This window comes from Crocodylus porosus, unplaced genomic scaffold, assembly GCF_001723895.1.
Source record: "Crocodylus porosus isolate Cpor-Errol unplaced genomic scaffold, CroPor_comp1, whole genome shotgun sequence".
NCBI classification, from domain to species: domain Eukaryota; kingdom Metazoa; phylum Chordata; order Crocodylia; family Crocodylidae; genus Crocodylus; species Crocodylus porosus.
In genome coordinates, this window is record NW_017728922.1 from 2,084,149 (window position 1) to 2,096,779 (window position 12,631).

General features: G+C 39.8%; 1 protein-coding gene across 6 annotated transcripts in view; it reads right to left on the reverse strand.

Moving 5' to 3' along the window:
• Window positions 1-6,750: 6,750 nt before the first annotated feature.
• Window positions 6,751-12,631, reverse strand: part of STAU1 (staufen double-stranded RNA binding protein 1) — a 43,048-nt gene continuing 37,167 nt past the window's right edge. For all 6 annotated transcript variants that reach the window (XM_019539562.1, XM_019539566.1, XM_019539565.1 and 3 more), the window contains 4 exons: window positions 11,642-11,961; window positions 10,754-10,876; window positions 8,468-8,553; window positions 6,751-7,785 (listed from right to left, as the gene is read on the reverse strand). In XM_019539562.1, the coding sequence (XP_019395107.1) occupies window positions 7,698-7,785; window positions 8,468-8,553; window positions 10,754-10,876; window positions 11,642-11,961 (617 nt within the window). In that variant the 3' untranslated portion in view covers window positions 6,751-7,697. The remainder of the gene's footprint in view (window positions 7,786-8,467; window positions 8,554-10,753; window positions 10,877-11,641; window positions 11,962-12,631) is intronic.

Genomic DNA, 12,631 nt, shown 5'->3' on the forward strand with positions numbered 1-12,631 from the left:
CCCCCCCCCAGACTTACCAGCTGGACACTGCTCTCCAAGCTGCAGGGCTGACTGCATGCATGCTGCGGCTCCACACCGCATGTATTGGTGACATTAAAATCAGCCATATCAGCCATAAAAAACCAATTGCCGATACAATATGGACTGGTGCACTGGTGAACCTCTACTAGAAAAAGTGTCAAAGGGGGCAGCAGGGCAGGCCCTAAGAGGAGAGGCTACAGGGCCTGAACCTGTTCAGCCTCCACAAGAGAAGGCTGAGGGGGGATCTGGTGGCCGTCTATAAACTTGACAAGGGAGACCAGCAGGCAATGGGAGAGTCCCTGTTCCCCCAAGCACTTCTGGGAGTAACAAGGAATAATGGCCATAAGTTGACTGAGAGTAGATTCAGGCTAGACATTGGGAACGCTACTTCACAGTCAGGGCAGCTAGGAGCTGGAACCACCTTCCTAGGGAAGTGGTGCTCACTCCTACCCTGGGGGTCTTCAAAAGGAGGCTAGACAGACACCTTGCTGGGGTCATTTGACCCCAGTACTCTTTCCTGCCATGGCAGAGGGTCGAACCTGATGATCTGCTTAGGTCTCTTCCGACCCTACCTACTATGAAACTATGAAAGGGAGACAGGATTGTCTGAAATAATTTAAACCACGAGGACATGAAATTGGACATCTTCAATAAGCTTTTATCTGGTTTACTGAAACAGCTTAGCAGGCTGGACACTGTAGGCATTTATACATGTTTTTAAAAGCACCCGGCACTACAGTGCATACACTTGTATAAATGGCAAAACGAGAGTCAGCGCGGAGGAAGTGACGGTGGCATGCTTTTGAACTAAAACACATTGGAGACGACTCCGGAATAGACTCCCAGCAGCGGGTGGTGCAGGTACCCTACCCTGGAGATCTTCAAAAGGAGACTGGACGCTGATGCGCATTTTCCCATTTATACAAATGCACGCGATGCAGTGCTGGGCACATCAGCTCGCATGCTCCACAGACTCAATTAATCGAGTCTGCTCTGACACCAAATCTCTGGCACGTCAGAGCAGATAAATGTGTGTTTAAATGCCTTTAGGTTTATGGATGCAACTGGATCTACCTAATAAGCCTTAAAAAAAAAAAAGGGAGGGCTGACAAGCTTTCCTTCCTACCTGCAGCTTTTAGTAGAAGTATCCTCACAAATCTCCTTTCCCTCAAATTACAAGTTATTTTTTTTAAATGAAGATTTTACTAATTGTGTTTCTAGGTGAGATGTGGAGGTCCTCCTTTCCCCATTAAAATCAAACTGCTGTGTGAAAAAAGAGCAAAAGCAATGAATGGAATACTTAGTAAACAGCCTGTGCTGTGCATCTTGAGTGGTTTATTTTGCAGCGGCTTCCAAGCAGTAAGTATTACCACTCAGGAAATTGCATCTACACCAATTCATTCTGGTGGTACGTTAAAACTTTTTTTCCAATCTGCAGTTAAAATGTGATACAGAGAACTGGTTTGTACAGGTGTCCAATTGCCCCTAAATACCAGATGCATTTGTTTCTAGCGTGAAGCACATCAGAAAGTTCTGTCTCTTAGCATGAGACTGATATCTCCTACCAGTGACGGCCAGATCTACCTTCTGAAAAATAAATAGCTTGAACTATAATAGATACTATGGTGGTGTTTGAAATGGTAAATATGATGGAGGTAAAACACTGTTTTACAATAGGCAGCATGCAAGGTAACCCATGAAAGACTTTTTCCAAATGTTCAACTATGGTATTTCTGATATAGATTCATAGATGCCAGGGTCAGAAGGGACCTCAACCAGATCATCAAGTCTGACCCCCTGCCTAGGCAGGAAAGAGACCCCCAAAGGACCCCCATAATTTCAGATGACCCCAGCCAGATGCCTATCCAGCCTTCTCTTATAGGTAGGGGAGAGCACTACTGCCCTTGGAAGCCCATTCCAAATTTTGGCCACCCTTACCATGAAGAAGTTTTTCTTGATATCTAGCCTAAATCTTCTCTGTCAGTCTGTGACCACCGTTCCTTGTTACCCCAAGAGGTGCCCTGGTGAACAGAGCATCTCTGATCCCTTGCTGCGCCCCTCTAATGAATTTGTAGGTGGCCACAAGATCACCTCTCAGCCTTCTCTTGCAGAGGATGAAGAGGTCCAGGTCCATCAGTCTCCCCTCGTAGGGCTTGTCCTGTCCTTATAGTGGGGGGTTAGACTCTATCTATTGAGGTCCCTTCCAAACCTAGCATCTATGAATCTAGATCAGAAATATCATAGTTGAACATTTGGAAAACGTCTTTCATGGGTTAGCTTGTATGCTGCCTCTTATCTAACACATCTTCTACTTAGCAGACTGAAGAGAGGAAAGATAAATTTGGTTTAATGCCAGTATAGCTTTTGCAGCTCTAGTCATATAAAATAACTGTATTAGTGGCGTCCAAGATCACTTCTTTCTTTGAATAGAGAAGATAAAAGAAAATCCCTAAAGAACTGATTAATAGAGAAACAATGAAATCTTTCGAATTGTAATTACTGATACAGCCCCCCCCCCCCTTCTCTAGGATGTCCAAGTTCTCTCTCAAGTTCTTGGGTACTGACAGCTGCATATACCTGCTTATCAGACAAAAGGAAGAAAATGCAACTGTGCATCAAGAGACATGAAGAGGAGTATTTTCCAGAAGATGTTACCAATTTAAACTCTGCTGAAGAGCAGGCTAAATAAAATCAGTTCAATGCAGAAGCACTTAGGGTCACAGCTCATATTGATCCATACTTTTTTAGTTGATTGTTGTGCACAGGTTCTCAGAACAATGAAGACACCAAGCACATATGTAATAACTACGCAGAGCAGGGAAGGTTAGAGAAGTGGTATAAACATGTGCACTAATACCCAGTGTTTGGTTCCTTAACTACTCTTCTAGCACCTTTGAAAATCTCATCCTTCACCTCTACATGAAAGAGCAGGAAACCAAACCAAGCAAAAAAAACCCAACAACCCCCAAACCACCCACACATTATGACTGCTTCATAAGCTAGTTGGGAATTTTAGCTTGAAAGCTAAGGTGGTAGTAAGGGGAACTGTAGTCAAACTTAATGGCACATCTGAATTTATGCTAACATATTTCTCACTAAAATCGTGCTGGATAAAATTGAAAACAAAGATGGCAGCCTTGGATTCTACTTGGGTCTCAGCTGTCTCCTGTCTAGTTAGGGCTGTCATAAAAAGATACCATTCACATTTTGCCAAAAAATCTGAGGTCAGGAGAGAAAAGATGATCCTTTCTAAGATTTCAAGCTGCAGTAAGTGTGCTATTTAGCAAAAATACTCAGAGGTTTGAAATGTGTTATTTGGCATTAAACCAAAGCTAAAGCTCTTCCTATTTCTATCACAAAATCACGAGACCTCTATATTTCCCAGAGACCAAAGTCTAGTGGTTAGTACAATCCCATTGAGTACAAGACACCCAGGATTCATATCCCTTGTCTGAACCGGACTGGACAACACAGGGACTTGAACTAGGGTCTGCTATTTCCAGGTAAGAGCTCAATTCTAACCGGCTATTAATCATGCAGGGCGCTCTCTGATCTTGAGAAGAAGTTTCATCCTGGAAACAGGAAACTCTTCCTACTGGAAATTCTAGTCCTGCTGGTTTCAACAAGTCAATATTTTCTAAAAAAAGAAACGCTGAGAATTTCCTGACTGGCTTTAATTTCCTCCTCCTTTAAAGTCTTGCTGTTCTCCAGCTCAAACAGAATACACCGACCCACCCAGGAAAAAAAAAATAAAGACAATGCTCCAGTTCCCTCAGGAAATGCACCACTTTCCTAGTCACCGTGCATGGCCTTTAGAGGGCAGCTTACTATTTGAAATACCAGATTAGCAATGGTTTCTGGTAGAGGCCTATGCACTTTAGAGGATGGCAGCTACCATTGGACTTATACTGCACATGATGCACCAAGCCTCCGTCTAGCTCTACCAAGGTGTCAGAGGAAGTGCTAAGCTGTGACAATGAAACAGTTCTAGACTATTTTATAAATTTCACTCTAGAAAAGCAACTTAAAGAACCCTATACCTTCCTAAAGGAAATGTGAAAAGGCCTGGAAGAAAATAATGCAAACCACAGATACCAGGCTTTAAAAAGATTCAAAGTTATAAAATCTCCAAGTGCTCTCTCTCCTCTGCCAGCTTGAACTCTCAGTCTCAGGCTGCTTGCAGACATTAAAAACAAGCAAACCCCAACACACAAAAACCAAAAAAAACCTTTGTGTTACCAGAAGCAGCAGCATATTATTTCAACCTGGCTCTGCAGCATCTGCACAGACTGGGCACTTCAAATGGGGCTTTTTGCTGCTTTTAGCTTAAGCTGATTCAATCAGCTATTAGATAGAAGTGCCAAAAAAGCCCCACTAAAGCACCTGATCTAGACAGATGTTGGATGAGCCAGGTCCAGCTAACACACTGCCTCTTCTGGGTATTTGCTGGGCTCGGTGCAGGAACATGCTGAGTTTAAAGTAAACTGCCACATTTTTAAATATATTTTAAAATCTACAAGCAGCCTCAGTAAACAACTGTCAACTACTGTTAACATAACAGTTTCAAGGCAGATGAATCCCATTCAAAAATCAGGATTTTAAAGGGAAATCCACTGTAACAATTGAATTGCATGACTGACTTTCTTAATAAAAAAAGTAGTAAGATCCAGGACACATACTGATCATGTCAGGACCTAAAATGCTCAAAGGAAGATATAGAAAGATTAAAATAAATCCTCTAGCAAAATGAGATACCACTTTAAGATGACTAGAAGAGGCCCCTTGACTGGTAAGCCTGTTTGACAAACTCTCGTACTATGAAAAAAATTATGAAAGCCATCAAAGCCAAGAATCTCTGATGCAAAGGAACATTTTTGGAACAGTAAACAGGCTAAGAGAAAGTATATATATTTATCAGGGTCATGAGCAAGAGACTTGTTAGAGAAGTAGGTTTATAGACTGAGGATGAAATTTTGATTTCAGGGGAAGAGTTAGGTCAGTGCTAAACTCTGCTGAAACACTGTCCCATAGCTTTTATCTGAATCACAAGCACCTTCAAAAAGTTGTTTGGGGAGGGCGGGGGGAGGGTTTGGGGTTTTTTTGTTTGTTTGTTTGTTTGGGGGGTTTTTCAGGAATTTAAGAACAACTATACCAGATATCTAAACAGAGAGAAAGTCAGAGAAGTGAATGGAGCACTTCACCATGACTTAGACCCACAGTCCATTCTCAGCTTTGCTACTGCCCTATGGTCAAGTCACCTCACTTGTACAGCTCAGTTTTTCTGTCTGTAAAACAGATTAGTGAATACTTACCTCCACTGTTAAGCACTTTGAGATCCACTGATGAAGAGCTGCTTGTACACTTGCCCTTTCTGGTCCTTGCTATATTAAGAGTGGATCATAAATAAGGCTGTAAGGTTGGTCAAGTGACCACAACCTCATGTGAACAGTGCTTTCCCTTGAAGCCTTCTTTGCCTCATTTAGACTGATGCACACACGATTTGAAGACCTGCTTCATCTGACACAGATTCCAAGCTATCAGGGTGAGGAACCTCACCATGTACACAGCCTACAAGACATACATACAAGGCTATGTAAGCAGCACCTCCAGACCAGTATAGGTATTTGATGGCATAGAAGTTTTTTTCATATTTTTATATAGCCTTTAGCGAAGAATGATGGGGAGCCCACTATATAGCTCTACCAACATGCTCCAAAATAGCCAGGAGCATGCTCACAGCCCTGCCTAAGGTTAAGCTGCAAAGCATAAGTTCAGGGTGACCACCCGCACCACTTTCAGTGCAGCACCTGTTTTCCAATCTAGTTTGCCACCCACTTCAAAGTTGGTTGTAAGAATTTGCAATACAAAGTCTCAGCCTAGCAAGTTTCTTTTAATTTTTAAATTTACAGCATTTTAGTTCTACAAATGTAAAAAAACTTTACAATGCTTTTTATGCTTAGAATGATCAAGAACAACTTTGATTTAATAAAATTTGGTAAGCAGTTGATATGGCCAATTGCTTTCTATAATGTGAACAAGATACATTTTAATACGGCCGAGACATTTAGCTTTGACAAAACCCCAGCATGTGTAGTAAGTGCTTTTCATAACATTTACTACACATACAAGTAGGTATTTAAGAAGTGCTTCTAAAGGTTACCAATTAAATACACATTTAAGGTAGTTCACATCCAACTGATATATTTAGGTGTCAGTCTACTGTGACAGTCTTTGTTGCTAAAGGGCAAGTTGGTTGGGGTTTTTTTGTTTGTTTGTTCTGTTTTGTTTTTTAAAGTACTACTCCCCCAAAATTACTAAGTGCAAGGCTAAGGTTATGACTAAAGTTACAGAGCAAGCAAGGAAACTTAAAAGTAAAGAGTAAGCTTCAAAAACTGTTCCAAGCTGCCATACCACTTTTTTTTCCTTTCAAAATCATGTTATAACTTTAAATCACTTTAAGCTCCCATTAATGTATTTATAATGCTAAGACATTGTGGCACCAAAGACAAAGTGTCCCCCCATATTACTTTTGATTTTCCTTGATCTTGCTAGTGTGCGTCACAACCTCCACTTTACTAAAAATGTAGTTATTTATAGGTTATTGATCAACCATTGTACAAGTTACTTCATAGCTTTACATTACTGCCCATACTATATCACAAGCATTACAAATCCTATTAAAAAAAGCAACCCCAGTAGTGGCATACAAGAATAAATTAACCCAAAAAATTTAATATTACCATTTATTGGTGACAAACACTACGTTTTACTTACATTCCATGGGGAGAAAAAATTCCAGCGTAAACAATGAACTGAAGCAGTACTTAACTTGCAAGGCTATCGTGCTTTACCTGGACCATATGCAGAAAACTTTATTGTGCACAGTTGTGTGCACAATAACACAACATCAAAAGCAACACAGTTTATATATAAACATAGGTAATTTTTTTCAGCCCTACATGGAGATGTAATTAAACAGTATAAAGCACTCAAGGAAAATCAATCTGCAGTTTTATATGCACTACATTGAGATCATATCCTGTAATGTAGCAAGCTGTGTGCCACATATATATATCTATATTATCCGTATAATATAGATATATATGACACAATCTTTAAAACATAGATCAGAAATCGCTTAGACTCCTCTTGCATTCAAGTCCCCCCCGCTCCCCCCTCAAGAAAACTAGAAATTAACCAAAAATGATCAAACAAGGTTTAAAATTCCTAAAACGTTTAATTCATACAACCGTTGGAGAATTAAGCTTGGCTTGCCAAGATCCTGGACTTTTTTTTTAAATAAAGTGGAGGGCACACAATTTGTTTCCAGTGAAACTGCTATTTCAGTAAAAACAAAATAACCACATACATGGATATGATCGTCCCAAGTTAGTTCACAGATAACATGTCAGTCTCAGAAGACAAAGTTTCTAAACTGTGCTATTTGTTCTAGATACAATTAAGAAACTTTTAAATGAAAAATTTATAGTGTCATTTCAATCAAAACAATAATGAAACTAAAAATTTATCACTGTTTGAAGAGAAAGCAACGGTTATGATTTAGATACTACAGTAGGTTGTAAAGACTGTAGCACTCTAAAACAGTTAGGTTACATTAATAGGAAGCATTTGATTTTCTCTGGTGCTTTCAGGTTTGGGTCCAGTCAAAAGCCTTTTTAGGCAGTGCTGTCCAGTGTTTGTCCCAAAGTGTTTGAGTTAGCCGGTTTGAGGAGAGGGTCGCTTTCCATTTCTTGTTTCACACATCTGGAAGCAAGAAGCTACCTGTTAATTCAGATGATCATATGGCAACACCATTTCAACCAACATAAACTTTTTAACCATGAAAAATGTTTTACAGACAAATGACGGAAGTCATATGAAGCAACAGGTTCTATAATTGTCTTTAACGGATAAAATGCATGTACCTGTTCCACTATTTAATTACCTCACCTTCTGGCAGGGAAAAGTTGCTCTAATAAGCAAAGAGAATAATTTACAATTCCATAACAGCATTTTGCTGAGAGACCACATCTAATGCAGACATTTGGGTTATGGCTGTGTAATCAGAAAGCTCCCAGAAAGAGAGGAACAACTCAAGGTTTGTTACAGCACTTAGAAAAGAACCATGCATTTACAGACCCATCAAATCATAGTTTCAGGCCAAATGGGACCAAGCAATCCAAGATCCTGTGTACAGAGGCCATTAACATTTTATCCTGTTGTCCTTGTATTGAACCCAATAACTTGCATGCGACACCATGAAAATTACAAGGCATCATAAAATCAATTCTCTTCTCTTACCAAGATGACAATTTAAGACTCAATATTTTAATTCTCCGGGCAAACCCCGCCCCCACCCACTGAGACACAAAATTCTACCTGCACTTAATCCATAATAGGTCATGGCCAATTTGACTTTAGCTCTAGAAAAATTGCTTTTACTCACACAGACATTGGTCCATTTCCTGTTCTTGGCATCTCTGTACTTTGTTGGTCCAACTCAGACAGCAACTTTAAAATGTTCAGTGCAGCCTAAAGGAAAGAGATTTAGTTAACTGGTGGCCTTTAATTCATTTGGTGACACTCGTTTCCAGTGCCCCCTGGCTAACAGTAAAGCCTTGTCTAAATTCCTTTACTCCAACACTGAAGTATAGTGAAAAAGTCCTGTTAAAAAACAACTTGCAAGACTAAGTGTTAGTAGCATGGCTTGAACTTTTCTTAGTAAAGGGAACAGTAACAACAAAAAGGTGGTACCCAATTAACACTTTGCCCTGGCTCCTGGTGTCCTTAAAGAGGCCATTAGAAATGAATACGTTGGTAATCAGACAGCTCAGAAAAAAGGTTAATAAACAGAACCAGAAGACATTTTGCAGGAACAGCAAGCAGCCAAATCACATTAGGAGGAAACAACTGATTACATAGCCTGTGGGTACTTGGTTGCTATGTAAAAAAGCTTATATAAAAGAAGTCATTGGGTGAGCTGCTGGGTTTGGATTTTGTTTTTTTAAATATTTTTGTTTTAAGATTAATTATAGTTTTGTATATGTAAAGTGTATGAGTTTGTGCCATGACAGTCAAAGGACTGCATACACACATTCAGATAACCTAGGAGAATTCTCCTAGGTTCTCTCTCCAGATAGAGAAACTTACCCAGAGCAGTGTGTACAAACGTTTGAATGCTAAAGCCTGGAAGAGTGGAGGGCTTGCAGTGTCAACACTGAAGCAGGCGGGAAGGGGGGAGGGAGGAAAGAAGGAAGGGAGGGGCTATGTACAAGTCTCAGCATGCTCTGCAGGCTTCCTTAGTCTGCCTGGTGACAGATCACAGCAGTGTATAGGGAAAGAGCTGGAGGACTATGTTTTCTTCTGAGAGAAGCCATGGCACAAATCACTCCCAGGGGATTTTTACACATCCCTGGTTGTTCCCAAGTCAATTTTCTCCTGTAGTGGCCATTTGCACCCCGAGAGAAAAAGCCTGAACATTTGTACACACACGTTTTCTCCTGGGAGAGCAGCAACTCTACCAGGAGAACCCATGTCTGCATAAGGCCAAAAGTTATTCTGTAAGGCGGGGTTTTTTTGTTCCCCAAATCTGCCACTTGTTCTGGCTTGTGTATTTAAACTCTTTAGAACTGGATTTGCAGGTAGCTAGGAAAACTTCAAAACTGAAGAAGTGACAGAAGTCAGATTAAAGGAAAACTCCTGCACAATTTAAGAGCATAAAAATCACTACAGGAGACTGAGCTTATATATAAGAAGTAACAACAATGTATTTAAGAAAATCTATTTAAGAGTTAAAAGTCTGCTGTGCTGTCCTAACCTTCTAAAAAGTTGCACATTAGAACAGTCCCCTGCTGGACAACCCAAGAATGAAAACTTCTTTGAATTGTAATAGACCTTATACAAACTGCCAACATTGTACTGCACACTTTCCAGACATCTAAAAGTGCCCGGCACTGTGACACATACATTTATATAAATGGTGAAACATACATTAGCATTGAGAAAATGGAGGCGACATGCTTTTGAACTAAAACACAAAGATGTTTTAGTTCAAAAGCGCACACTGCCATTTTCTCACCACTGTTCTGCCATTTATATAAATGCACGTGATGCAGAGCCAGGAGCATCAGCTCGCATGCGGAGCAGACACTATTAATCGAGTCTGCTCTGGCATGTCCAAGACGACAAAAGGCATGTGTATAAAAGGCCCCAAAACACTTCTTCTCAAAGTCTGCAGTTTAGTAAACTAAACCTGTTGTAAATAAATATTTCAACAGCATTAATCTTTTAAAAAAAAAAAAGGAGTTTACAGATTTGAAAGCATCTCATGATATCTAAAGGTGAGCTGCATTTCTTGCATCTTGGTTTACTTCCCAGCAGGTGTAAAATGAAGAAATGTTGGAGCAAAGTGGTGTTCACAGTTCTCAAGAGTTACCAGACCATTCAATCAAACTTAAAAAATATATATTTAAAGAAAACCTGCATCTATGGTAAGAAAGCGCATACATTTTGCGTAGACAAGAATGGTAAACGTGTGCTTTAAAATTCTTGCATTACTCAAATTATTCTTGGACTACTTCTGAAAACAGTACCGTATCAGACAAAAATATAGCCATGAAACAAATGCTGTGTAATTGGCTATACAGCTGTGAAACACTGTCTTGGTTTATCAGCTGCACTTGCTTCTCAGAGCAGAACCAAGAAGAAAGCATTTCAACAGTAGTTATCATACCATATCATGGCAAGATTCTACATCCTTTCCAATTCCATGACTGATCAGCGGTGGCTGAGAGGAACAGTTTATAAGAGATACAAATTCATTCTTGTTATTTTTGGGAAAGTCTTTATATTCAACCTGAGGAAAATAAAGAGAAGTGCTGTAGTTACTTTCACTCAATTTGAGAAGTAAATATATCACATCCACTATCTGTTAGAATACTGGCTTATACAATGGAACCATGTTCTCTCTACCTGTACATTTCTTCTGCCTAGAAAATAAACCAGTAAGAGCATTTACTGTGAAGCCTAGCTTTCCATCTGTAATAGCTCTCAAACAATTGTAAGTGTTTTGAAAGCATTCTGGAAGAAAGGCACTGTATAACAGTTATTGCCGTCTTTATTCTTATCAAGGATATTTGCCATTTTAATGTCTTCATATTACACTTTTTAAATATATGGAAACCATTTTATGTGGTAATTTAATACAGTAATTGAAATACAAATTCTGATTAAAGGGAACATGCAAGATGAATTATTTATAGCTTGCAGCAAATATCAAAGTACCAAACATCTTTCAAAAAACTTAAAATGTGGAATAGGCAATGTTTTTTAGCTGAATATTCTCACAATATGGAAATGTTTGACAATATGGAACTTAGTTTCTATTTAAAAAGAAAAAGATTTGTTATTAGCGCTGAAAAAAGATAAAGCACTTAACACAAGAATGAATATTTGACAATAAAACCAATTCCAAAGAATAATATTTTCCAGAATATAGATGTTGATGTGAACTTGAGAGCAACATATGCAAGTCTCTCACTTAACTACTGAGGGAAATCAATCTTTATGAAACAATGTTCCAAACTAGCTTGGCACTGTTTTTCCCCAACCAAACATTTACCTGGATGCCCTGAACATTGGAAAGGAAGTCCAGCTGTTCAGAGGGTCTAGTGAGTGGTCCATGTGGTACGTGGCTTGATGAGTTGTTATTCTTTAATATGGTCTCAGCAGTAGGAGAAGTACCACCATATAATAGCTCTCTAGCAATCATGGCCGTTACTGTAGCCTTGGCAGGGTTGGGGGCTGCCCTGCTGAACTCTTTGGTGTGATGTCCTTGATTGGCTCCTACAGCTTGTGCAACCTCAGGGACCATGGGAAGAATTCCAGCTGGAAGCTGCTGATGGCTGAGATAAGGCATCCTGAACTCATCATCTTTATTACCTGAAAACACAGAAGTACAAGTCAAATAGATACGAGCCATTTATAATGGACACATGTCAATATACATGTAGTAATTTATAAGCCTCTAACTACAAGTTTGTAGATGTTAAAATAAACATTAAACATACTACTGGAATTGAGCCCTTTCAGCGGTTCAGAAATTCAGCTATACTTCGGGCAGTGTTTACAGTGCTCAGTTGTTTTGATTCAATTATTCAATACAACATCCACTTTTGCTAGAAGACCCCTTTATCTCCAAGTACCCCAACCCACTTCTCTAGGTGAATGCTAGGATCTCTCACTGCTGTACTCACACTCCAACTGGACTTGTGGGCACTACAATCTGGCCTTATATTTCAGGTGTAATAGTTATGAGCACCAATCAATTGTCAGGACATCTAGCAAGTACTGTAGGCATAGTAAATAGGGCTGTTCGAAACTTTGTTAGTTGATTCGATTCAGAGGAGATTCAGCCCAATTTGGAGATTTGCTCCGATTCAGGGACCGAATCTCCAAATTCTCAAAGCATCCAAATTGATTTGGAAAAGATTCGGCCGGTTCAGAGATTCAGCCATAAACTAAGCAGGCAGCTGACACACAGCTGCCTCCAGGTGGTAAGTCTGTTGGGGTTGGGAGGAATTGGGGCTGCTCAACCAGGGCAGGAAGGGGG